Source organism: Panthera tigris, chromosome F3 (assembly GCF_018350195.1).
Source record: "Panthera tigris isolate Pti1 chromosome F3, P.tigris_Pti1_mat1.1, whole genome shotgun sequence".
Lineage (NCBI taxonomy): Eukaryota > Metazoa > Chordata > Mammalia > Carnivora > Felidae > Panthera > Panthera tigris.
Window position 1 is genome coordinate 42808914 of NC_056678.1, and position 26350 is coordinate 42835263.

The 26350-nt window shown below is 54.7% G+C and overlaps 1 protein-coding gene across 6 annotated transcripts; it reads right to left on the bottom strand.

Annotated features, from left to right (window-relative positions):
- Positions 1-2209: 2209 nt before the first annotated feature.
- REN (renin) lies at positions 2210-26247 on the bottom strand. Of its 6 annotated transcripts, XM_042976747.1 has the most exons (12): positions 26069-26247; positions 24018-24094; positions 20367-20435; positions 19676-19779; positions 9282-9432; positions 8625-8748; positions 7909-8027; positions 6803-6999; positions 4398-4517; positions 3914-4058; positions 3541-3639; positions 2210-2545 (listed from the first exon to the last, which is right to left on the bottom strand). In XM_042976747.1, exons 3-12 carry the CDS (start codon positions 20421-20423, stop codon positions 2384-2386), a joined length of 1278 nt encoding a protein of 425 aa, XP_042832681.1. In that variant the 5' UTR covers positions 20424-20435; positions 24018-24094; positions 26069-26247; the 3' UTR covers positions 2210-2383. The 6 variants fall into 6 exon arrangements, with proteins under 6 accessions (XP_042832681.1, XP_042832680.1, XP_042832682.1 ...); XM_042976746.1 differs by lacking the exon at positions 24018-24094; XM_042976748.1 differs by lacking the exons at positions 24018-24094; positions 26069-26247 and adding an exon at positions 21965-22131.
- Positions 26248-26350: the final 103 nt, after the last annotated feature.

The following is a 26350-nucleotide window of genomic DNA, read 5'->3' on the forward strand; positions in this document are numbered from 1 at the left end:
GGGCGGGGGCCCGGGAACGCCCCCCGCCCCGCCCCCGCCCCGGCCCGCGGGCCGCCGCGAACTCCGCGGCCGCCGCTACCTGGGGCGCGGGGCGGGGGGTGACGCCCTCGGGGAGGTCGTGACGCAGGAGGCGGGGCCTGGCTCGCCCCGCCCCGCCCGCCCGATCTCCCCTCCACCCGGGTCCCGGGCCCCGCCGCCGCCGGGGGGCTCGCTCTCCGGCCTCTGAGCCGGCGGGGTGGCCGGCCTCCTTCCTCCCGGCTCGGCGGGGGCCGCTCCCCCTGGGCAGCCTGGGGCAGGGCCTGGGAAGGCCTCTTCCTGCGCCCCTACTCCAGCCTGGAGGATGGAGATCCGGCTGCCGCCAAGAGGTCGGCTTGGACTCGCCCACTTGTGCCCTAGGTCCCTGTCCGCGGTGCCTGAAAAAGGAGTCCCCTGCTGCATCTCAAAGGCCCTTCCCTGCAGGAAGCCTCCCCCCCCCCCAGGCAAATCCTCCCTCCCGCCCCCCACGCATATACTCGAGGGAGAGGTGATGCATGTGGAGGGTGGGCGTGCCAATGGGAACCTCACTCATCTTCAGCCCAGGGGGGAGAACTCTCCTTGCCCCATCCAGGAAAGTGCCTACAGAGAGGGGGCCATTTTCCATCTCCCCAAGTTGTCCCTTCGGCCTCTTCAGAAACGTCTCAACCGCAAGGCCCCTATCATTATTGCTGTCCAGAATCCAGCTCTGCCCAGCTGAACTTCCAGACAGTGGAAACGTTCTGTATCCGTGCCGCCCAGTGCAGTGGCCACTAGCTACATGTGACCGTCCAGCACTTGAAATATGGCTAGTGTGACGCTTAATTTTAACTTTAATGTAAATAGCTATATGTGGCTGTCATATTGGCCAGGCACAATGGGGAGATGATGGGGAGGCATGCCTCTTTAAGGTCACGGATCCCCAGGATGTCCACTTGGAAAGGGCACTGACTCCAACTCCGCCTTTTTGCAGTAAGGAAATAAAGCCAGGCAGGCAAGAGAATTCAGAGAATGGGGGTGGGGGGGTCCAAGCCTCAGATCCAGGATTCCGAACACAGGCTCATGCTCTTGGCTTTGCACAGGGACGTTGCAGACAGCTCCTGCCTTTGGGAATCTGCCCTGGAGGGGCCCTAGGGTCTCACACAAGGTCAAGAGGTTGCAATTCTAGAGGTATGACATTTGCCGGGGCCTGGCTGAGCCATTCAGTGCTTCACTTTTTTTGGTCAAAAGAGGGGTGAACAGCTGCCATGAAGAGGGACAGCATCCGTGGCCTCAGGTCGATGTTCTCATTCCCCAACCTGGTAGCCCAAGGAGCAAGGGTGGGAGAAGACTTCAGCCTGTTGAGTCCCGTGTCTGTGAGAGGGGTGGACGGTGTGTGGGCTGTGTGCTTGTGCACGTGGCCCCTTGCCAGGGTGTCTCCCGCTTTGTACCTGTGGGAAGTACACCTGCATGAGATAAGGTGGAAAGCCCCCAGAATCTGACTTATGTGGGCTGGGTTCTAATCTTAACTTTTCACATTCCAACGAGCCATCTTGGACAAATGCCTTCCATTCTCTGAGCGTCAGGTTCCCCACATGTACAAAGGGAATATCGGGGTGCCTGGGTGGCTCAGTGGGTTAAGCGTTCCACTTTGCCTTGGTTCGTGATCTCATGGCTCACGGGTTCGAGTCCCACGTTGGGCTCTGTGCTGACTACTCAGAACCTGGAGCCTGCTTCGGATTCTGTGTCTCCCTCTCTCTCTCTGCCCCCCCCCCCATCAAATAAATAAAGCATTTTAAAAAATTTAAAAAGGGAATGTCAGATCTCTGGCGTTCTATAGTTCCAGGTGATGGTGTCTTAGACTACATGTATAAACGGTGACATCGTCGGGGGTTAGGGGGTTTGCAGTGCATGAGAGGCTCGAGCCTGGCTTCTACCAGCTTGGAGCATCTTTCTGGCCCATAATCTACCAGCACGGCATTAGCCCTGGTCCTGCAGGGGTCGGAGGGAGCAAACGACTGTGTGCGAATAACTCCACCTGAGCGGGGATGAATGGCATCAGCCCTGCACGCAGGAGCCTGTGCGTGCAGGTGAGTGCGTAGTCTGTCTTTTGGTGTCACATTCCTGTCTGCACATGATACACGGCTGCGCCTCTCATTTCAGACCCCAGTGAATCCAGGTGCAACGAGGTTGTGAACATGAAGTCTTTATTCTTCTGTTTGTTCTCAAAGCAGGGAAGAGCTGATGCTGGAGGCAGGGTGAGCGTCTGGGAGGAGCTCTACACCCCACACCCCTGCACGAGAGCACAGGCACAGGCGGGGGAGTGTCCAAGAGAGTGCTCTAGCTCCAGGCTAGGGCTGAAGGCAGGGTCCAACCGGGGCAGCAGAGGGCCTCAGCGGGCCAAGGCAAAGCCAATGCGGTTGTTATGGCGATCAAACTCCGTGTAGAATTTGCGGATGAAGCTGGCGCCCAGGACCCAGACAGGCCCAGTGGGTGGTGGGACATCCAGACCATGGAGGGCCAGAGTGCACAGGCCATCATTACCGTAAGAATCCTGGCAGGAAGCAAGAGGGTTTTCCCTACTGCCTGGCACATTACCATTCTCCTCCCTTGGTCCTGCCTGACCCCATTGGCCTTTCACCCCACCATACATCCTCCTGGATGCAGGTACTTAGCTAGACACCGGGCAAACCATACACTGTGAGACCTTCAAGAGCTTACAGCCCGGCAGAACTTCTGGTCCTAGGCAAGTTACTGTGTTTAATTGCCCTAAATCTGTTGAGTATAAGAAGGCCATAAGAGTATAGGAGCACAGCATTACTGGGGGCATTTGCTGACAGGATGGAGACAAGGGGATGAGCACAGTGATTCCCAAACCTGGCTGCCTATTGGAATCACCGGGGAGTTTTGAAAACACGGACCCCGGGTGCCCCTAGAGGTTCTGATTTAATAGGTAGGGGATGTGGCTTGTTACTGGGATTTTTAAGGTTTCCAGCTGACTCAGTGGGTGGGGGGAATGGGTTAAATGGGTGAGGGGCATTAAGGAGGCCGCTTTTCTGGATGAGCACTGGATGTCATATGTAAGAGGTGAATCGCCCGATGCCAAGACTACACTGTATGTTAACTAACTTGAATTTAAATAAAAATAGTTTAGGGGTGCCTGGGTGGCTCAGTCGGTTAAGGTTAAGCGTCTGACTTCGGCTCAGGTCACGATCTCGCGGTCCGTGAGTTCGAGCCCCGCGTCAGGCTCTGGGCAGATGGCTCGGAGCCTGGGGCCTGTTTCCGATTCTGTGTCTCCCTCTCTCTCTGCCCCTCCCCCGTTCATGCTCTGTCTCTCTCTGTCTCAAAAATAAATAAACGTTAAAAAAAAAAATTTTTTTTAAATAAAAATAGTTTAAAAAAAAAAGCTTCCAGGTGACTCTAATATGTAGCTAAGCTTGAGAAGCACCGACTGAGCGTGGGATCTATGCATAAAGACTTGTCCCTTTTAGAGGGCCCCTGCCCACCCGTCCGTCCTCCCTGTGGTCGAGGGGCCGCCTGGAGCCTCACCTTTAACACATAGTCCGCGCTGGTGAGCGTGTAGGCTCTGCCTCCAAGGTGGAAGGAGATGTCCGGGAGTGTAGGCACCTGCTTGCAGTTCACGACATACTGAGGGGAAGGTAAAGGGAGCCCTGCTGAGTGTGGGAAGCCCCCGGGGCAGACACAGCCCTGTGCCTGTGGCTGGGCTCCTCTGCTGGAGAGGGCTGGGCACGTGGCCCGCCCTCTCCCTAGGGGACACCAAGTCACATGTGGCGAGAGAGGAGAGGAGGGCAAGGCCCGAAGCGGCCCCCTTTGGGACCTGATGCTTCCTGCGGTAATTTGGGGGCCTGATCAGGCGATGCTCCCGCAGCCTCCGGTGCCCCCGCTTCCCCCAGCTTCTTACTTCGTTTGGGCTCAGCTCCTTGGCCCCCAAGGTCTCCATGAGCAGCCTCAGGGAGCTGGTGGGACCCGAGATGTAGGATGCGCCAGTATCCACCACGACCATGCAGCCCTCCTCACAGACCAAGGTGGCCGACCTCACCGACACCCTGAGGGAGGCCAGAGAGTGAGACAGACGGAAGGCTGATGGGACACCACCAGGCCGCCAAGCTTCCCTGAGTGAGGCAGGTGACAGGAGGCCATGCTGGTGGTCCCCTCCCTCAGCACGTGGCCTGGTGACCACCGCCTCCTCTCCGTAGCCCCTCCCCCTCTGTTTTTCATATCTCCACGTTCCCCATCCCTGGACAGAGCACTCAGCAAACGTTGGCTGGGCCTTAAGAAGTGACTGCATTAGGAGAGAGGACAAGATGGAGACAGTACCCATCCCACTCCCACCCTCCCCCGGCAGCAGCATTTTGGGAGAGCAGGGCGGGTTGAGGGTTCCTGACCCTTTCATTTTGATCTGCCAGGAGCCAGTCTTGCTGACGCTCACGTAGTGGAAGTTCCCTTGGTAATACTGGGGGTCGCTGCCTCCCAACACAACCTCTCCTCCGAGCAAGTGGGAATTCCTAAAGGAAAGATCAGAGCTCTTGAAGATCCGTGACCTCTGAGCCCCAGCACCCCAGCAACAAGGGATGTTGCGCACGGATACGGGGGTGGGGGGCAGAGGAAGGTGGGAAGTATAGCAAGGCTGGGAAGCTGCAGAAACATGTCTCCACCGTTCTTGCCCCTCCCCAAGCCCAACCAGAGGTGGTTCCAGAATAGTCCAGCTGCATCCGATAAAACATCCCCAGCAAGGTCACAGCAAAGGAACGGGCGCAAGGACAGTGAGTCGAGAGCAAGATGAGAATCCCCACCCCCCCGCTCCCAACTTGGGTTTGAGTTGCTGCAGGTTGAACAGGTGCATGGGGGTGGGGGGGTGGGGGGGTGGTCTCCGGGACCTGCTGGGTGGGGGTGGGCAAGGGGCAGGAGGCAAGCTGGAAGGAGGGGTGGAAAACTTAGGCATCTGGCAGAGCCTGGGCCTGCGGAGGTGAGTTTGGGCTGGTGGGTTGGTGGCGTATGTGAATCTGCATGGGGTGTTCAGGAGGGTCAGGGCCATGTGAGGCGAGGCGGAGTGGTGGGGTGGGTTTCATCTCCTTACTTGGACTTTCTGCAGAGAAAGAGAGAGCAGAAATGAGGTCTCTGTTGCAGGTGGGCCTCGCCAGCCTGTTGTTGGGCAGGGTGGGTGTTATGCCCTCTTTTTTACCCTTTAGGTGCTGGACTCACCAAGAGGTAAAGTCACTTGCCGGAAGTCCCCCGGGTGGTGTGTGGGGCGATTGGTGCCCAGTCCAAAGCGGACTCCCTTGCTTTCCTCTCCTCCCAGCGCACAACACCTCCCACCGCGCGGGGCCTCCCCTCGGGCTGGTTTCCAGGGTGCACACGTGGGCTGGGTTTCCCAGCATACGTGTGCAGGCGGTTTAGGTGTGCACACGTTATGCGGGCCGGTGCAATGCATTGCCCTCTTACACATTCAGTACGTATGCGCGTGTGCTATAGCACCTGCCCCCACTGCCCCTCTGCCAACATTTCAAGATCCCCCTGCCTGTTCCTTCCTTCTTGCCCCAGGGTCAAGGAAGAGGCAGGCCCTCTTAACAAGGCCCGCCTTCTTCCTGTCTGCTGGATTCTTCTCCCTCCTGCGGCTGCCAGGCTCCTGTGCCCTCAGTTAGCTCATCCGTTTCCCAGTTTCAATCTCTCTCTCTCTTTCCATTGGCTTCCTCCTCCACCTGCAAGCATGCTCGTGCCTCCTCTAGCATTTTAAAACACCCACCCTTCTTGTCTCCGCTTCCCTCTGCATCTCAGCCTGCACCCCTCCTGACGCTCCCCTGTCTAATCTCTCAGGGCACTCTACACCTGCCCTTTGCTTCCTGACGCCCACATCTACCTCTCAACTGGTCACCATCTGGCCGTGCTCCAGCTCAACAACAGCTCTTCCCGAGGACGCTGCCCCAGAGCCAGCCGGTGGCCTCTGCTCAACCTCCCGTTTTCTTTTTCTTCCTTCCTTCTTCTCCATTTTACCTGTGCAATTTCTTCCGACCTTGACCCTCCCTCCACCCTCACCTCCCTCGCCTCCAGCTCTTCCGGTCTTCCCAAACCCACAGCTTGGAGCAGATCACAACCCTGCAGCGAGAGCTCACAATGGCTTCCCCCAGGCTGGCCCAACCACGCACAAGCTCAGCCTAGAGTTGAAAGGCACCCATGGGCTTCAAGCCCCAGGCCCCCTGTCCTGTTGCTTGTCACGTTGTAATGTTTCCCGCCTTCCTTCCTGACTGTAGGCTCTGTGAGGGCAGGGACTCTTTTTGGACGCTATGTTCACGGCTGCACCCCAGAACCTCCCACAGTGCTTGGCACATAAGCACGCCATATTTGTTGAATCAATGAGTGAGCAAATAAATGAAGGGATTAATGAATAAAGCCAGCTTTCTGTGTGGTCCGTCACAGGGAGGGTCCCAGGTCCCAGTAATGCTTTATTTTCCATCACCCCCACCCTGCATTTTCCTCTTGTTCTAGAGAGTGCTGACAGGACTTGCTGCAATGATGGAAATGTTATCTTCTATCCAATATGTAGCCATAGTCATTGTGGCTGCCGAGCACTGGACGTGGGGCTAGTGTGACTGAAGACTTAAATTTTATTAAATTTTAATTAATTTCAATTTAAGTAGTGACTTCCATATTGGCTAGTGGAGCTCGACCTACGGCTTGAATACCACCTAATCATGAACCCAGAAACATCCCGGTCCCAACTCCCCTCCTGCTCTCCCGGCTCTCCTGATACCCTCCGTCACCCCTGCCTCAGCCCCTGAAGCCCCAGCCTCACCTGCTGTAGTAGACAGAGAAGACATCCTCCTTTAGCACCCCTTGGGAGAGGATGTGGTCAAAGACAGGGGTAACCCCGCCAACAGCCTGTGCAGGGAAGCCCATGCCCAGAATCCCATCAAACTTGGCCAGCATGAAGGGTATCAGGGGCAGCTCTGTGACCTCTCCAAACGTCTGTGTCACTGTGATTCCGCCCACCTGTGGGAGAAAGGACCAGAGGAGACCAAGCCTACTGCCTCCTCCCCCCCCCCCCCCGGCCAGGGGGGAGTCTAGGACCCACATCCCCTAGGGTAGAGAAACTGGGGGTAAGACCGTTTTATCAACCCCCCACACCTATCCTCTCTTCTAATACACATGCAGGCTGTGGGGTTGCCCAGGACCTGGAAAAGGGTACTGACAATCAGTAACCATCAAGGTGCCAGGAGCTCTCACACCCTCTCCCCAGGGGCCCAGCTTCCACACTGGCAGGACTGGGTCTCAGTTCCTCACCCCCACTATGGGTAAGGATTTCTCCAGCCCAGCCAGACCTTCTCGCCTGGTTTCCCAGACAACGGGCCTCTCATGTTCCATGTGTACCCTTCCCATAGCTTAGAGCAGGGGCTGGAGTAACTCCCAGAATGGAAAGGGTCCGAGGCAAGCCAAATGGAAAAGACAACCAAGCCCTGACCTTAATCCTAAACTCTAACCTCAACTAGGATCTTCGAACCTCTGCCTGACCCCCAAACTAACTCTGGCCATAATGAAACCAGTACTGCTGACCCTGACACTGACTCTGATTTCAGTCTGGGGCCTTGTGAAGGGCCCAGTCGGGAGCTGGGTGACCTCAGGCAGGTTAGCTGACAGGAGGCTGTGGGGCTCCGGCTAAGCTCTCACGTGAGTTACACGTAAAAGCTTCCACAAATCACCCAGTGTGGACCCAGGAGCTCAGGCTTGCTCTGTCCCAGGCCCTGCTTCTTTGCAGCAAGGCAGGGTGTTCCTCAATTGCCCAGGCTCTAAGGTGGACTGAACTGTACCCCCCGCCCCCCTCCAAGTATGGGCCCTCCAGTGGCAGGGGAGGTCTGGGACCAGAAGGGCAGAGGTCAGATGACCTGGGGCACTCCTACTTACAGTCACCTCGTCCTGGCTCAGGAAACCTTTGACCTTCCCAGATCCGTAGCGGATGGTGAATGCCGTCCCATTCTCCATGTAGCTGGAGGATTCCGAAGAGTCGTAGAGGCTGTGAATCTCTGGCAGAGGGATATAGGCTCAGGTCTGTTCAAGAGAGGCCCGGCAGGGGGGCTGGGAGGCAGGTGCCTGTGGGCGTGGCCCCCTGTGGTTGAGGACTTCTGTGAAGGGGCGGGGAGGCCCTGAGGTGGGAGGCTTGAAAACGTGTTTCATCAATCAAGGAGTGTGTTTCTTGGGCCCCTGTCACGTGCCCAGATCTCTGAGAATTTTGTCTCCCGATCAAGCATTCCACAGTGATTCTGATGCTGGGATGAGGAGAAGATTCTGGTTCCAGTAAGCTCTTGAGAAGAGGCTGTTGACTAAGGAAGGGCGTGGAAGACCCTGAGAGCCTGGGGTGGGTCTGAGGATTTGGCCCCAATCTCAGGAAAGGGGAGAAGTGGACTTCTGGGTGAGCTGGGGACTTCTAATGCCGCCATTTTACCTTGGCGGCCGTATCGGGAAAATGGGGGACATTGTCATCTGTCCTCTCGGGGGCAACAGGAGCAGAAGCAGGGAGGAAATAGTTCAATTGGTAGCAGAGGGTGTGAGGCAGGCCCGGCCAAGTGTGGCAGGGGGCTCGGGGAGAGGTCCTGTAGGCGTGCGGAGAGGGGGGTGCTCACCACATGCTGTGTAGAGAGGGCTGCACTTGGTGGAGGGCACCCAGAGGTTGGCTGAGCCTGTGTCGAAGATGACTTTGAAAGTCTGGGGTGGGGTGCCAATGCCGATCTCGCCATAGTACTGGGTCTGTGGGGGTGAAAGGAAAGAGGCAGCTGGAGGCGCGGGGAAGCTTGGGGCTTTGCCGGATACCTCCTTGGGCACCTGGGGTGAGATTAGGTAGATCAGACAACCGCCCCGGGGTTTCCATTTTCCAGCAGGGCCCGGGTGGGACCCTTAGCACTGTCTTAGGACTTCCCTGGAAGTGAGACAAGAGGGCAAAAGAAGAATACTGAAAATGAAGATGATGCCCCGCCCCTCGAAGGGCTGCTAACGCAATAAGCAGGCACTCCGTGCAGAGCCCAGTCACAGAAACCCGCATCTGAGGTCACATACCCACCCTGCCCACCTTGAAACCCAGAGCCTGGATTCCTGAGTTCCAAACCTAACTCTGCCTCTGGGCTCCTTTCTGCCCTCTGTGCCTCAACCTTTCTAGCTCTGAAATGGGAGTTTTATAGGGCACTTTGTGCATCTCAGCAACTCAGTCATAGGCAGCATGGAAAGAGCAAAGAAAGCCTTGGGCCCCAGAAAGAGAAAGGAGACGGAAAAGCAGGGGCGCTCACATCCAGGTAGTTGGTGAGGACCACAGGGGACGTGCTGTTGCCAAAGGAGAATCTCTTGGCGAACTGGCTCCATTCAGCACCAAGCCTGGCTACGTCCACGCCTCGCTCCTTCAGGCTTTCCCGGATCGAAGGCATTTTCTTGAGGAAGATCCTGACCCGGGGTGAGGGAAGAAAAAAAACAGAAGAGCTCTGTACTCCCTCATAACAGTGGTACACAGTCCTGAAGCTTCTGGTACAATTCTCCCTAATCTAGCCTAGACACCTGAGAATCCCTCTTGTGCCCTAAGGCCTCTCAAGGAGAATTCGCAAGCCTCGTTGAGTCAGCTGCACTGGCATTAAATAATCCTTAACACGCTTCCTTCTGTTGTCTAGTTCTGATCCCTATCACTACGAGGCCATTCGTTCGTTCCTTCCTCCCTTTCATAATTACAGATTGAACACCTACTCTGTGCCTGCACTCCAGTGGATACTAGAGATAGAAAGATAAAGATCATCAGTGGGGTGCCTGGGTGGCTCAGTTGGTTAAGCTTCTGACTCCTGATTTCAGCTCAGGTCACCAACCACGAGATAGAGCCCTGCATGGGGCTCTTCATGGACAGCGTGGAGCCTGCTTGGGATTCTCTCCCTCCCTCTCTCTTTGCCCCTCCCCCCCCCCAAGTAAATAAACTTAAAAAAAAAAATCACTGCCTTCAAGGAGCTCCAGCAGGCAAGGAGACAGAGGAGGAAACGCAACAGCGACATCCCCTCTAAGATGAAGGCTGGGACTCTCCCCTCAAGGCTGGACAGGACCGGGCAGTGCCGTGTGAGGCCTGTAGGTGGCAGCAGGCGCCCACAGCTGCCTGCCGGGGCTCCAGGATGCCAGGCCAGGGTAGACACCCAGCCAGGGCTGTGGGCTGGAACCTCGGGACTGAATGGGTGGGGTGGGGAGAGCAAACGGCATGTCCAGAGTAACTGTGCCCCTCTGCCCCTGGAAAGATGTGACTTCTTGAGCCTGAGTCCCAGTCCTTCAGCTCCTTTCCCTGACACCCGCCTATCAGCTTTGGGAGGCAGAATTAAAGACCCTGGGGCTGGGTGGGGGCCGGTAAAACATATTGAGGGGCCACCTGGTCAGTTTCAAACACTATACACCCTCCATATAGCCCTCGACCGTAGGCCAGCCATCCTTATCCTCACGTAATGATGAGGAAAGCAGACAGGGCACATTGGGTGGCTCAGTCGGTTAAGTATCCGACTTCGGTTTAGGCCATGATCTCAGGGTTCACAAGTTCGAGCCCTGCGTCGGGCTCTGTGCCGACAGCCCAGAGCCTGGAGCCTGCTTTGGATTCTGTGTCTCCCTCTCTCTCTAACCCCTCCCCCCTCACGCTCTGTCTCTGTCTCTGAAAAATAAACATTTGAAAAAACTTCCGATGAGGAAGCAGAGGCTCACAGGGTTGTGGATGGAGCAGGGACTCAAAGCGGCGTCTCTGGACTTGTTTCCCAGAGAGTGTCCCCAGGGCTCCCACGGGAAGCCTCTTTGCAGAAGCTTGAGGGGAGATGTCCCTAGCTGTTGGCCAGGGGGTTCTGGGATTGCAGCCCAGTTTATGGAGAACCCGTCTTCTTTTCTAGCTGCTGGTCTCCCTGTACCGCCCTTCCCTCCTCGCACCCGGCACTCTCGGACCCCCTTATGCGAATGCAGCTTTCCTGCCAGCCAGCCTCACCTCAACGGAAATGACTCGTCATCGTTGTGTCACAGTTTGCTGTTCACAAAGTCGTTTCACAATTATGATCTTATTCTCAGCCATCCCCTGGGGTGGGTGAGGTTATTATTCCCATGTTTACCGACGGGAAAATGGAAGGGCAGAGAAGGCTTGATCCCGGAGAGGGTGCACTTTCTACTATTTACTCTGAACAGCCTCTGCCCTGGACCCTAACATGTCCCATTCTCCTTTCAGAAGGTCCCTTCCTCGCCCCCAGCTCTCCATTCTTCTAAGCCCAGCATGCATCCCACCTCCAGGAAGCTTGCCCCAGGAACTCCAGTTCACACCGGCCCCACCTCTGCTTGGGCTCCGGCTCCATTTTTCCTCGGGTGCTCGCAGCCTGCACTGCACAGCCTAATGCTCCTGGAGGTGGTGCCGTCTGGTGGTGAGGACACAGCAGTCGTGGGCACATGTTTAAACCCTTTCTTACTGTGTGATTCGGATCAACTTAACCCAGCCTCTCCGGGCCTTTCGTGAGCCGCCATCAACTCCTTTGTAAAAATGGACTAAACAGTAGTACCTGCCTCAGAGAATCACTGCAGATTAAACAAGCTGCCCACTGCTCAATAAATGTGAAGACTGTGCAGAAGGCAATGAAAGCACCTTGAGAATGGGGCCCTGTGTTCAGATCCCCCAAAGTGCCTTGCGTGACACTGTGCAAATAGCAGGTGGAAAAATTTTGTGTTTCAAAAGCCTCTTTCTCCACTCCTGGCCCAATCCCGTTCTTCTTCTCTTTTTATTTATTTTATTTATTTTTTGAGCATGAGCATAAGCGGGGGAGGGGCAGCAGGAGGAGGAGAATCCCCAGCAGGCTCCGCACTGTCCACACAGAGCCCAACATAGGCCTTGAACTCACTGACCATGAGACCATGAACTGAGCCGAAATCAAGAGTCAGACACTTAACTGACTGAGCCACCCAGGTGCCCCTCTTCCTGGCTTTTTAAAGAGAACAGGGAGAATGTTTTTACCTCAATTCCACATTTACTCTGGGGGTGGGGGCTGCCTGCAGGCACTCGGTCTCTCACCCCGCACCCCTACCCTAGCAGTTACTCTCTGGGAGCCTGGAAGCAGGTGAAAAGGCTTTGGAAACAAAAGGCCCAGTGTGTGTTGAGGCTCAGCCTCTTACACGTGACCTCCCTGAGCCTCTGTGTCCTCACCTGTAAAATGGGACTGCTGGGTTGTCAGGAGGAGAATTTGAGAGGAGATATGTGGAAAGATCCTGTGACATCCTCGACATTTTACAGGCTTAGCAACTAGGACTGTTAAAACCTGCCCTCTTAGGGGCACCCAGCTGCCTCCGTCGGTGGAGCGTGTGACTCTTGATCTTGGGGTTGTGAGTTCGACCCCCATGCTGGATGTAGAGATGACTTAAAAATAAAATCTTTAGGGGCGCAGTCGGTTAAGATTCAGCTCAGGTCATGATCTCGCGGTTCATGAGTTCGAGCCTCGCGTCAGGCTCTGTGCTGACAGCTCAGAGCCTGGAGCCTGCTTCGGATTCTAGGTCTCTCTCAGAAATAAATAAACATTTAAAAAATTAAAATAAAGGAAGCTCTCTAAAAAGCAACACAATCCTGCTCTTGCCTTGAGGTCTTCTGGTTCCACCACCTGCCCTCCCCACACTGAAACCTTTTCTCTTGGAGACCCTCCCTCCTGCCTCTCCCCTTCTTCAGCCTTTTTTTTTAAGTGTATCTTTTTTAACATTTATTTTTGAGAGACAGAGAGCGAGTGGGGAGGGGGCAGATAGAGAGGTAGGCACAGAATCCAAGGTGGGCTCCAGGCTCTGGACTGTCAGCACAGAGCCTGTCGCGGGGCTCGAACTCACGAACCCGTGAGCTCTTGACCTGAGCTGAAGTTGGGCACTTAACCGACTGAGCTGGCCAGGGGCCAGGGCCCCCCTTCAGCCTTAGTGAACTCAGGGAACTTAATGAGCCCAGTTCCCACAGGGCCTGGCACCGGGTGTGGGCGTTACTAGGCCTCCCTCCTCCTGCCTTCAGGCCACGCCTTAAGCCTTTCTTTCAACGTTTGTTTGTAACAACCCACCCTGTGGGACTAGTAACAGCTGGGTTTTTACAGCCTTCGGGCATCAGGCTGAGGGCTTTCCATATCTCTCATTCAATCTTCAAAGCAGACCTATGAAGCAGGTGCTGCTATTATCCCTGCTTTAAAAAATGGTAAACTGAGACCTGGAGAGGTTAAGTAACTTGCCCATGCTTTCCCAGCTAGTTAGTTCCGCGAGTGGAGCAGGATTTAAGCCAAGACAATTCAACTCTAGAAGGCTTGTATTTAACCACTAAATTGTTCTTCCTTGGTAAGCTTAACCAATACCACCCCCTTCTTAACAATTAGACTGTGACCTCCTTGAGAACAAGGGGCAGGTCTGAATCATCTGAGTGCCTCGCCTGGGGATCTATGCAGGAAGCAAGGGCTCTGGGCAGGGATCAAATGACGTGGCTTTCGGGCCACTAGGGTAGTGTGCCACTATCGGCCCTGTGACATCGGCTGAGCCACCTCTCTCAATGGGCCCGCGCCTCCCTGGTCATGAGGACTGGATGACATCCCATATTAGAAAGCCAGGGGTGTTAGGAAGGTGGGAACCCCCGCGCCCCCGCCCCCCAGCCTGAGTTACCGTCTGAAGGCGCCAGAGTCTGCGGGGAGACCGAAGGCGCAGGAGCTGCAGAGCACCAGCAGGAGGCCCCAGCGAGGCATTCTGCTCCCTTGGTCCATGCTTCTTCGCCTGGGTGCTCGGCTCTCTTGGGAATCTGCAGAAGCCTTGTGGCTTCCCAGAGCCCTTCTCCTTTTATGCTCTCCATACTTGGGACGGTTGAGATTTAGCTCTGCCCTGATTTATTATCCGGGGGCACATGGAGGGCGGCCAGTAATAAATCCCCCCGATGGGACGGAGCTAGATGGGTGAAGGGTGACCAGGTTTCGACGCAGAGCCCAGGAGCCAGGGAAAAGGAGGGCTGTGGGAAAGCCATGCTGTGCCCAGTGACGCCAGCAGCCCCATCTCGGCCTGGCCCTGCGACCCCCGCCGGGGCAGAGGCTGATGGGAAACATCAGTGTTCCAGAACACGGTCAGGGCTGAGACCGTCACAGAACGTGGGTTTCCAACCTCCCCCGCCAGACTCCACCCTCCGTACCCTTCAAGTGCCCTCCTCTGTGTTAACCTCGGCTGTGTTCCTGACCGGCTTCTCCCACTTTGTGTCTCAGTTCCCTTCTGGAACACGGGCGACTCCTCCTGGCTTGTTCGTGACAGAACCAGACCCAGAGGCCTCCGTGCCGCCTCCCTCCAAGCCTCTGTTAGCAGCAGCTGTGGAGGGGGAGGATCCCACGGCCCGGCAGGGGGAGAAGCGCCTTGTTATGGGCCTCTGGATGCAGGAATCTGGGGGAAGGGGTGTGTGTCTACCCTCAGCTCGCCTCGTGTGGATGGGAGCCCTCAGGAGTAAGGGGGAGCTGGTCTTCCAACTCCTCCTTCCCTTCCCACGGGGCCCTGAGTCCCTTCTGGGCCCGTCTCTGCCACCTTCCCTTTTCCTTGTAGTTTACAAACAACCTGGGGCAGCTCTCCATACACACACCTGACTCCTAAGTCCCAGGAGGGGTGCTATTTATTCAGGCGAGGATGCCCTCTCCTGGCTTTTCCTTGCTCATGCCTCGGGGCCCATTTCAAATATCACCACCTGCTCCACGAAGCGGGTCCTGATTCAGCCCGGAACTGCCTGCCTTCTGCTGTGGGCTCCCAAGGCGCCACACGAGCCCTTCCAGGACAGCACGGACCTCAGCTGTCCCGTATCAGAGTGACCTCGCAGACCTGCCTCTGCCTCTTGCCCAAAGTGGTGCTTCGCACTTATCAGCTGAAGGAACTAGGGAACTAGCTGGGGGCTAGTTGTCTGGGACCCCTGGGTTCCGGTCTTGATTCAACCACGAACTTGCTAAGTGACATTGGACCCCTCCACCTCTCTGGGGCTCAGTCTCTAAATCTGAAGCATGAAACAGATATTGGGTGGGCCCTAGGGTGCCAGACGTGCTAATGTTCTGTCCTTTGACTTCAGGGTGCTGCCCTCTGCAACCAGCTGCGAGTAGCAAGGACTTAGAGAAGCTAAAGTCTCTTGCTAACGTGTTGCCTAATGAGTATGCTTGGACCTCTGGGATTATAATACCCTTACCACACGACAGGAGGATTTGGCATTTCCTGGTGTAAACTCTTATTGGAGAATTTTTCAGGCACCGTGGTTGGCAGTGAACAAAGTATCTGAGGGCAAGGGGAACACTTAAAAAAATTTTCTTTCATGTTTATTTATTTTTGAGAGACAGAGGGCGAGTGGGGGAGGGGCAGAGAGAGAGAGGAGACAAGAATCTGAAGCAGCTCTGAGCTGTCAGCACAGAGCCCGACACAGGGCTTGAACTCATGAACCGTGAGATAATGACCTGAGCTGAAGTCGGATGCTTAACCACCCAGGTGCCCCCGGGGGGAAAACTTTTTAGAACCCCTCAGAGTGGGGGGGGGGTCTGTCTTGGCAAATTGGAGGAGGATTTATGAAGCATTCCAATAGACCTTGGTTCTCTTCATTCATTAGACAGTATTCATCGAGCATTTATTAGTTGCCAGACATTTTTCTAGATGCCGAGATTAACAAAGGTGACAAACAATAAATACCATTTCTGCTCCTGTGGATCCTACAGTCTGTAGGAGAAATAGGTTATCATCACAACATAGATGTAAAATAACAATGATGACCAGCACAGTCAGGGAACTCCAGGAAGGCATCGCCAAAGAAATGACACTTGAGTTGTGATCTGAAGGCAACATGGGCAGGCAATGAATAGCTGAAGAGGGAAAGAAATAGAGTCCCGATGGGAGCAGCATGTGCAAAGGCCCTGTGGAGAGAGGAAGCATGATGAGAACAAGGGCCAAAAGAAGCCAGTGTGGCTAGACAGAGACCAGAGGAAGTGGGGTGAGAGAGGAGATTGGGAAGCGGAGATAATAAGAGCTAATGCCAAGTGTCACTCTAGGTGCTTAATGCATGTGACCCTCAAAACAACTGCATGGCGTGGTACTATTGTTATTCCACTTTACAGATGAGGAAGCTGAGATATGGGAGGATTCAGAAAGCAGCGTGCCTAGGATCACACCCACGGTAACGGGTGGAGTCAGCCTATAAGCTAAGGCAGTATGTCCCAGAACTCTACGTGACTTGAGCGTCCAACCTTGAAAGTTCTTGAACGCCACACTGTGTTTACCTTAAGAGCACAACGGGTAAACAGGTTAAGACGGGAATGATGACGTAATTAAATGCGTTTTGCGAAGACATTGCGGCTACGGTGTGGCTCAGCAAGGACTTCGGAATGGTCCGGAATCATGTGGCACGTGCCAGTTAGGAAGCCAGAGCGCCGGAACCAGCTTGGACTAGGGGAGGTGGGCGTGGTGGAGACAGAAAAGATTGGATGGAATTGAGAAAAACTTAGGAAATAAAATTAGGTCATGGGTGAGATACGGGGAGTGAAGGAGAGGGAGGTTTCTGGATGCCTGGTGATACCAAGTGGAAGAGAATCAGGATTCCAGAGGGGAAAGAGGTCTGGGGAGACCATGAGTTTGAGGACCTGCTGAGTGTGGGGTTCCTTTGTGGAGACAGGGGCAGGGAATAAAAAAAAGAAAGAAAGAAATCTCCCAGGTGTGACATTAAGTGGCAGGTGCACATGTGGACCTGGGTGAAAGATTTATGTGTTATTTGCCATTGGTCATGAATGTCACCGATATGAATACAATTAGCTGAGGTGGGGGGGCGGGAAGAGCAAGGAAGCCCTGGACTCCAGCTTCCGTGGCCCAGCGGTGGAGAAACGGCCTGTATAACAGACCACAAAGAAGGACCACAAAGAGAGGAAGGGGGAAACCGTCAGGTGTCCCTGAAGCCCAAGGAGAAGGGAGGTTACGCAGCGAGAGTGAGCAGTGGGAGGGGCTGCTTGGAGGTCAGGCAAGACGTGGGTTACAAGGCAGACATGTGGCCATCGGTGCTGTTAGTGGGAGCTGTTTGGGTGATGCGGACGGACGGGAATCCAGACAGGGAATGTGGAAGAATGACAGGAAGAAGGGAGATGAAGGCAGTGTAGCCCAGACAGCCTTTCTGAGAAGCCAGGGATAACGGAGGAGGAGGTGATGGCTGGAGGCGAGTGAGGACAAAGTGAAGGGTTTTCCCTCTCCTCTCCCTGCCTGCCCCTCTCCCTCCTTCCTCTAATGGTGGGAGGGAAGAGAATATATTTAAAGGCCTGGAAAGGACTCGGGGGAGAGGAGGGATAATCATGGCAGTAAGATCCCGAGCAGGTGGGAGTCAGGAAGGCAGGGCCCCCGCACGGCCACCAGGTGCTGGCGGCCGAGGGCCTTTCTGTCCGGTGACTGTCCTCTTCTCAGACAAGTGGGGAGCAGGGACCACTGCTGAGAGCTGGGGATGGGGGCGGGGCTCGGAGGCATGCGGAGAAATAGAGAAGGTGTGCAATGGTTATGGAAAGATGGAAGAAGCTGGCCAGGGAAACTCCGGGGTTTTCTGGGAGGAATTAAGCATTTAATGGCTGGAGATCACACCATCGTCGTCGAAAGCCAGTCTGCCCTGTTCTCTGCCTCCCCGCCACCACCACAGTGCTTGGCTGCTTGGGTGGGGACAGCAAGGCAGTATGTGGCTGGCTTCATCCAGGGCTGGGGTGGTGGACATATGGTGATCGAAGAGGAGAGCCGAAGAGATTTAGGGGCCCAGCAAAGATGTTATTGAATGATAGACTGTGGCCTAGAAGGTGGATGTGGGAAAGAAGTCAGGACAGGACAGGGCGGACGAACAGGAAGGAACCGGAGGACCGTGGGCCCAGAAAGGGCTGTGGGGGCGAGGCCACTGCATGGAGGGCGCTCGAGGAGCGGAGAGGCCAGGGTGCTGGCCGGGTCACCGTCTGCGTGGATGGTGATGTCATCCAGAAAGACTGCAGAGGGCATGGGGTGGGGGAAGGCTGTAAGCCAGGAGCCAAAGTCTTTGATAAACGAGGAGGCGGGACCTGCACGTCCAGTGGTGACAAGGGTTGAGTGAGTGGGACGGGAGGGTCCCAGGCCGAAGTCAGGCGCCTGGAGGGAGAAGCGTCTTCTCCCAATGTCCACGGCAGCCCTGGGAAGCGAGTGGACCAGTGTCCCTCGAACACAGGAGGAAACCAAGACCTGGGAGGGTACACAACGGGTCCTAATTCATAGCTGGGGTGAGGCAGAGTGGGGCCCTGTGTCTCCCCTGCACCATATCCTGTGATACACAGGGGTCCGCCCAGCCACCAAGGGGTGGGGTGTGCTGTCCCGGAATCTCACTTCTCCCTGCCTCTCCCCTGCCCGAGACCCTGACAAGCTTGTGACCTGTCCTGGCCATTGCAGGTGACTGACCACCACCTCCCTCCCCACTCTCCAAACCCCAGAGCAGGAGCAAGGGAGAAAGCAAGTGGGGAGATGGGGTCAGCCTTGCGGCGGCCTCTGAACGCGGGGAACAGCAGCACCCTTTACTGAGCACCTACCCTGCGCCCTGAAGGACTATATTCTCTCGCAGCCTCGGGAAGTGCGTGCCCTTGCACCCACTGTTCAGATGAGGAAGCGGGGGGCTTCAGGGAGCTTGGGGAAGGATGAGCTGAGAACCGAGTGCTCTGCCTGTGACTCCCGGCCCCTCTGTGTGGCTGTGGGTGTCAGACGTGACCGGCAGAACCATGGGATTCAAAAGAGGGGGTGCTGAGCTATGGCTGCGCGGTCAGGAGCACGGCCACCCCACAGCGCTTTCTGTAGGGGAGGGAGCTCTTTGAAGCCCAGCACCCGGCTGCAGCTTAGACCCCCTGCACGGAGCACCCGGGGCCTCAAGTATACTCTAGGTTGACCAGAATCTTCTGTGGCAAAGGCAGGGGCAGGGGCAGGGCTTCCAGCCCACAGGTCTGGGTGCCTTGTGGCCCTGGGCACTTTCCAACCCAGTACCTGTCTCCTGCCTGCCACAGCACTTCCCGTGGCCCCAGACAGTGGGGCACAGGGGCGAATACTGAGTGTGAATAACCTCAGCAGGAGAGAGACTCCTGAGGGCATGAGGCCCCCGTGGTGAAATTGTGGTCCAGGAGGCCCAGGAGAGGCGAGGGTGACGGAGCCCAGAAATAGTAGCCTCCTTGGTTTCTCCTGGTTACTGCAGCTCAAAGGCTGGGAGGGGGGTGGCTGTCCCTTGCCCTTTTCACGGCTCCCCTCAGTCCCCCCTTCTTAACTCCTAGGCCCAAGAGCCTGAGACCAGAGACCAGGCAGGACGGTTGATGGTCTGGAGTCGGAATGAGCAAAGATCCTGAAAGCAAGACTTGAAGGTTCCTGGAGGGCTCTCCGCACGCAGAGGCTGAGCCAGGAGAGAAGCCCCAGGAGGCCACGAGGCCCTTGAAGGATTTTCTGAGGGAAGCAGAGCCAGACCTGACTGTGTGGCCCCACAGTGCAGAACCGAGGCCCCAGGGGTGAGAGGCAGGGAGAAAGAATCGGGCTCAGTTCCGTTCCAAGGAAGAAAGGTCTAGCAGTTGGCGTTGCCCAAGAGTGAGCGCCCTGCCGGGAGGTATGCGTCACCCCTGGGACGGTCAGCACTGGTTTTCTAGGATTCCATGTGTCCCCACTCCCTGCCAGGTGGCCCGACCTGTTACTGGACCACATCCACTGTTGTGGGGAAAATGCAGACGGAGGCGGAATCACCACGAGGGTCTCTCCTCTCTGACCTGGGGCTGTGTGCAGGGCCCGGGGCTGTGGGATGGAAAGGAGAGTGGGTAGGACCCTTATCGGCCTATCTCCCAAGCCCCCGTCAGCCCAGGGTCCAACTGTTTCTCACAGAGGCTCCCCAGGATCCTACGTCTAGGGCCCAGGCTGCGTCACCTGGAGGTCAAGGGTCATGGAGCTGGCAGAGGCCCAGGGGAAGGGTCGTGTCGCACCTGCCCTTTCCCAGTGGGGCAGACCCCGGACGTGAGAACCAGTCAGGGGAAGCATAAATCCAGCCGGAGCCTGGCCCTCTGGTCAGATCCCACGGCCGGGTGTGTGCCGTGGGGTCGGGTCTTCCGGAGGCCGGTATCTCTCAGGAGACAAAGGGTGCCCAGGGTTTCTCTAAAAATGGTCTCAAATCCCACTTTGCTCCATGACAGTGATCCCAAGGAGATTCGGGTGGTGTGACCAAGGCTGGGAGTGCCCAGTGGAGGTCGAGGATGAAGGCAGACAAGGCTGGTGGTTCAGAGAGCCTGCTTTATGCTGCTTTGAGCCAAGCACGGATTTATTCCCGGCCATGGTTAGTTTAGTGGGAAACTCTTGCCACGCCCACTGGTATGGAGGGAGAAACTGACCTTGTTGAGCCTTCGAGTTGGGGAGATTGGCATCGGGCTGGTCCTGCTTCTGTCCATAAAGAGCAAACACTGAAGCAGGAGAAAAGATTAAAAAAAAAAAGGACATTGTCTTTCTTCCATCTGACCTCCTGCCCACATCATGCTGAACTCCCCAATCCCGGAGGGCCCCAGCTGGTTCCTCGGAGGAATTTTTCAATCAGATGGAGGCCCTGAGCCCAGCAGTGAGGAGCAGCTGGGGCCTTGAGAGGGAAAGAAAGACCCAGAATGGAGTTTAATAACCAGCCTGGGCTGCCATGTGTGGGTGGGTCGTCCAGGAGCAATTAGTTGGAGAGCTCTGGGGGAGGCACCAGGGCTGGGACCAGAACCTTGGAGCTGCGGGGCCGGGGTGGAGAGAGCCAAGTGCCCTAACCTGTTTGTTCTGGGACCTTGGAGGAACAGGAATTCAGCCACAGGGTTGGGGTGATCCCACCCTGAGGCCTGCTCAAGAGATGACCCAGGAAAATGGAAGGCAGATCACACAGGTCTTGGGAGCTACCGGGGTCTGAGGGGGAAGCGAGGATTGGCGGGCGCAGGGGCTCGCGGGAGACCCCGGTCAGAGGGGGTGTTCCTGAGATGAGATGCACCCAGCGTAGCGGGACCAGACACCAAACGCTGAGGCACGAAAGCTAGAAACATAATCAACTGCTTTCCCCCAAACGGCACTGGAGGGTCTGTTTTATTATCCGAAAAACCTTAAACTAGAAGATCCCTTTGCCGGAGGAGGGTATGATGGTGAAGCAGCTCAGTGGAGTGTTCGTGGCGAGGGTGGTGGTGATGCAGGGGGTGGTTCTGACCGACAGGGAGGTATCCCAGCAGGGGTAGAGCTGGGGTGGGGCAGGGCTCTTAGAGAAAGTGTATCCCAAGAACACATTTCCTAGAAAATGGACCTCTTCCTTTCTTCCTCTTTCCCTCCATCCCTCCCTCCCTCTTGTTTTTCCTTCCTGCCTTCCTCCCATCTGGTATTTTTTTTTAAGTAGGCTCTATGCCCAACGTGGGGCTTGAATTCACAACCCGGAGATCAAGAATCACATGCTCTCCGGACTGAGCCAGCCATCTAGTATTTTTTATCAGAAAAATAAACACTCTAGTTAAAAAAAAAAACAAAACACAATAGGACTAAGAGGCTGGTAATGAAACGTAGCGGTCTCCAGTCCTGCCCTGAGCCCCCAGCCCCCAGTCCCCCCACCCCCTATCCTGCGGCACAGAGGTAACGCCTTTGACTCCCGGTCGTTTAGACTCTTCCCGAGTTTATGCTTATCTTTCCATTTCTTAATTTTCAATTTCATACATTATGTATTGATCTTCTCTCATGGCAGATGAAGATTTCTCCGTCTTATACTCCAACCCTCCGATTTTGGCAAAATCAAAAGTCAGTGTTTACATGATTATAATTAAAGTATGGTTCACAGTGTATAATGCTTACAATTCCGTGATTTTTTTTTTTTTTTTTTTTTTTTTTTTGCTTTTCATTAAGTTCATCACTGCCCACCCCTTCACCTTTTCCCCACTCCTTGTTTTCCTAGGAATTCTGCCCCGATCCCCCAAACCCCCATCTCCACCTGGTGCCATGTTCAGGTACGGTTCAGTGGGATTTTCTCCCGGGAGCTCCGTGCTCCTAGGCTGGCCACATGCTGTTGGCTGAGGACCTCCTTGCTGCTCCCGGCTGTGGCGTTCTGTGTCCAGGCTCCGGGGGGTGCCTCTGTTCTCACTCTGTACTTTTGTTGAAGCAGAGCATGTGCTCCCAGAGTTTGCTGAGAAAGGGTGCTTGACAAGCAAACCCTTCCAGTCCTGGCATGGCTACAAATGTTTCCATTCCACTCTTACTCTTTATAGTTTGGGTGTGAATAGAATTCTAGGCTGAAATTCTAGGCTGAAATTTATTTTCCTTCTGAAGTTGGAAGTTGTTTTTCTGATTTTAACAAGTCTGGTGCCACCGAGTGGGGACTCTCCTGTGGATTTCTCTCTGCGGGCTTTTGCCACCTTTTCCTTTGTCCCTGGCTTGGGTCTCTTCCGTTCATGTACTGAACACTCACTCAGAGGATGCCCTCGATCTGGAAAATTCGTGTCCTTCCATTCTGGAAAATTGTCCAGCATTGATTCCTTGGTCATTTCTTCCCTCCTATGTTCTCTTCTCTCTTCTGGATCTCCTACTAATAGCATATTGCAACTTCTGTTTGTTTTCTAAATATTGTATACATTTTTTTTTTAATTAACAAGCACCCAACTATTAACTTCTTTTTTTTTTTTAATTTTTTAATGTTTTTTATTTATTTTTGAGCGAGAGAGAGAAAGAGAGAGCACAAGCAGGGGAGGGGCAGAGAGAGAGGGAGACACAGAATCCAAAGACCGGCTCCACGCTCTGAGCTGTCAGCACAGAGCCCGACATGGGGCTCAAACTCACGAACCGTGAGATCATGACTTGAACCGAAGTCAGACGCTTAACTGACTGAGCCACCCAGGTGCCCCATAAGTGTTGTAAACTTTTAAGTAATCTCTATACCCAGCATGGGCTCAAACTCACAACCCCAAGATCAAGAGTCACATGTTTTACCGACAGAGCCAGCCAGGCGCCCTTCTCCTGAGTTCTTTTTCTTCTACCTTCTAGGAGATGTCCTTAACTCTAGGTTCCAACTCTTCAATTTCTCTACAATTTTTTTCTCCTGTATATATATTTTTTACTTCCAAGAGCCTTTTCGGATTCTTTGATTATTATTCCTTTGTTTAATGCATCCACTACTTGCTTTATGGATGCAGAATTTTCTCTTATGCCCCCGAGGGTGTTAATTACAGACCAGGTTTTTAAAAAATGTCTGTTTTCTTTGTGCTTGTTTGGTTTGGTCTGCATCCAGACTGGAGGTTTTCTTCAAAACCCCTAGAACGCCTTGGCTCTTGGTTCATGGTTGAGGGAGAGAGACAGGTGGAGTGGCCTAGAGATTCAGTGTGCATAGCAGGGCTCGTGCTGGCCCACCCTCTCTAGATGGAAGTTCTGAGCTGGCTTCTCCCTGGGGCACTCCTGTAGACCGAATGCTTGTGTCCTTTCAAAACCATATGTTGAAATCCTAACCCCCAAAGTGATGGTGTTTGGAGGTGGGGCCTTTGGGAGGTGATTAGGAGATGGGGATAGAGTCCTCATAAGTGGGATTGGTCCCCCAAGGAAAGAGATGGGAGAGAGAGAGAGAGAGAGAGAGAGGGGCCCCTCCTCCTTCCCACCATGTGTGGATAAAGCGAAAATACAGCCTTCGGGAACCCGGAAGTGGGCCCTCACCAAGCAGGGAATCTGGGGCCCTTTGATCTTGGACCTTCAGCCTCTAGCACTGTGAAGGACAAGTTTCTGTTGTTTATAAGCCACCAGCCTGTGGTATTTTGTCATGGCAACCCGGATGGACTAAGGCACCTCCGATGTCAGTATCTGAGGTCCTTTTTTTTTTTAAGTTTATTTATTTTGAGAGAGAAAGGTGGGGGGGGGGGAAGGGCAGAGAGAAAGGGAGAGAGAGAATCCTAAGCAGGCTCCATAATCACAGTGAAGCTTGACTCAGGGCTTGAGCTCACGGGGCTCCAACTCACGAACTGTGAGATTCTGACCTGAGCCGAAATCAGGAGTCAGAGGCTTACCCAGCTGAGCCACCCAGGCGCCCCTCTGAGGTCTTTCTCTGGGACCTTCTCTCTTGGACCTTGCCTGGCTGTGTTGCCTGGGGAGACAGGATGCAAAAAGTTTGACTTTTCCACGTACAGATTTCCAGCCAGTCCCCGCTGTTTGCAGTCCAGGATTCACCCCAGCAACCTCCTGGTCCTGAGACTGGGTCCTGGGGTGCATCAGCAAACCCCTTGGCTGGCTTTGAGGTTGTATCTTCCCTCATTCTGCCAAGCCCTCTAATTTCCATCTTCAAAATCTGGTTGTCATTTCTCATCTGCTGTCCCTTCTCTTTGTCCTTGAGAATTCACGCTCCTCTGTTCCTTTGGTGTCTTTTAAGGGGCTTCGGAAGTGAGCAGACATCAATGTGTCAAAAGTGGTACTTTTTTTTAGTATTTTGTGATGGTAATACATCGAAGGGACAGCTGTTAAGACACTATTGGACAACTTTAGAGGAAACAAACAAAATGTGAGAAAGGGATGAAGGTGTGGCTATGTGTCCTGTCCCCCTTCCCCCTCCCTGGGCTCCCAACTCTGAGCCAAGCGTGGAAACGTGCTGGGCTCTGATGTCTTTAAAATGGAAGACGGCACTGAAGGTAAGGAAAGGCGTTTTGCTGGCTCTCCCTGGACTTGACCCCCTTCACTCCCGGTGACTCCCAGTGAGTCTGAACTGGGGAGGCTGCTTCCCGAGAGAAGGATAACGACAGGGGAAAAATTCAGATGCCTGGCCCTTGACAGGAAGTTGGAGGGGAGGAGGCCTGCTCTGGGCCTCGGTGACTTCACCTGTGTTGTTATGAAAGCAGTCTGGAGAGGAATTGGGATAGAGTTACACCGGCTGCCGGCTGCCAGACCAACTTCCCAGGACAAATCTTTCAGGAAAAGGGTTGGCCTGACACACAGCGGGGGGCCACAGAGAAAGGAAAGCCTGTGGTGTCTGCAGTTAGCAGGTGGGGGTCTGCCTCTTGGCTCTGTAAGTTTCCTGCTGTGTGACCTTGGGCACACCACTTCCCCTCTCCCAGCCTCAGCTTTCTCTTTTGTACCATGGGGATAATATTGCCCACCTCCTGCAGGTGTTGTGAGGACGAAATGGGGCAGCTTAGCTCACCGCAGGTACTCAAACATTTCTTCTTAGTGTATTAAGTGTAATACCAGAGGCAGAAATGTCCCTGCCCTCCTATTCCTTTCCACAGCAGGTGTGAGACCAGCTTCCGGCTATGCTAACAGACTTCCCAAAGGAGCTGGGACTTGGGAAGAGACCCTCTCCCTTTCCCTTCCTCCAGTGAGAGATGCCCAGGCCTTCCTGGTTATTCAGATCCCAGGGAGGAATGGATTTGAGTGTGCCGCGTCTTTGGGGCCTGGTGCCCTAGCTATCACCCAGAAAGTCTAGAGAGGCAGATGGGAGCCCGTGGGGCCAGGAATGTTTATAGCCCCTCACAGCCTCCAACCTGCCCTGAACCCTCCCTCCAATCTGGGGAGCGGGTTCAGAGTCAGTCTGGGAGCCTCACGAAACCAAAGAGATCCCTTTGTCCCAAGACCCGGGGCCAAGAACTGTAAATCCCAAAGTCTTTCAGGCAGAAGCATGGGACCCAGCTCCCCTCCTGCTGCCTGCTGAAGGAGGGCCTCTAGATCACCCAGGACAGACATCCTCAAGGACACGTGGGTAGCAGTGGGGGCTGAGAAAGCCTGCAATCTAGTTAGAGGGGCCCACACCACACACAGGGTCACACAGACACATGTGTATGAACATGCACACAGTTGTTCACATTTAGTCCTCTTACACGACACCCTCTCCCACACAGGCCTGCTTCTTATGAGAACCGTGCCCCTGAAGCAGCGCACGTGCACACACACAATGCGTGTGCTCCTAGCTCCTCTCTGCCTAAACTTAAGGCTTAAGGAAGGGTTTGGGGGCAGCGCAGGGAATTTTGTAAAAACTGGGCTGCCTAAGAGCACATTTCAGAGGCCCTTTACACTCTTCCCACCCACGGTCTTCATCAGAGAAAGGAACGGCCCAGAGAGTAGGAAAACTCACTTAGCAGATAGGTGTTGAGTTTATGACTCCTTTCCCAGAGGTACAGAGACGCAGCCTAGGCTGTTTGGGGGAGAAGTCCCTTCCAAATATCAACAGCATCCCCCTGTCATGCCGTGCTATGACATGAGCTCACAGCAGTAGCGATAATTTGAAAGATCCTGGAAGATGGTTTCAGGGTAGAGATGGGGGTGGGGCAGGTTGTCGTGTTCCCATGGCAGCCTGTCTCATTGCCATGGCAACACGTTCGCCCTCCATTCAGTGGAGTCCTCGTTTCTGTAATGG

Coding starts and splice junctions, on each gene's coding strand:
- REN (XM_042976746.1), bottom strand. CDS start 20,423: ATGGACAGAAGCAGGACCAGCCCGATGCCAATCTCCCCAACTCGAAGG. Junction 9,433..19,675: donor TGGATGTGGTCCAGTAACAG/GTCGGGCCACCT, acceptor ACCCCGGGTCAG/GATCTTCCTCAAGAAAATGC. Junction 4,059..4,397: donor TGGCAGATCAAAATGAAAGG/GTCAGGAACCCT, acceptor GGCCTCCCTCAG/GGTGTCGGTGAGGTCGGCCA.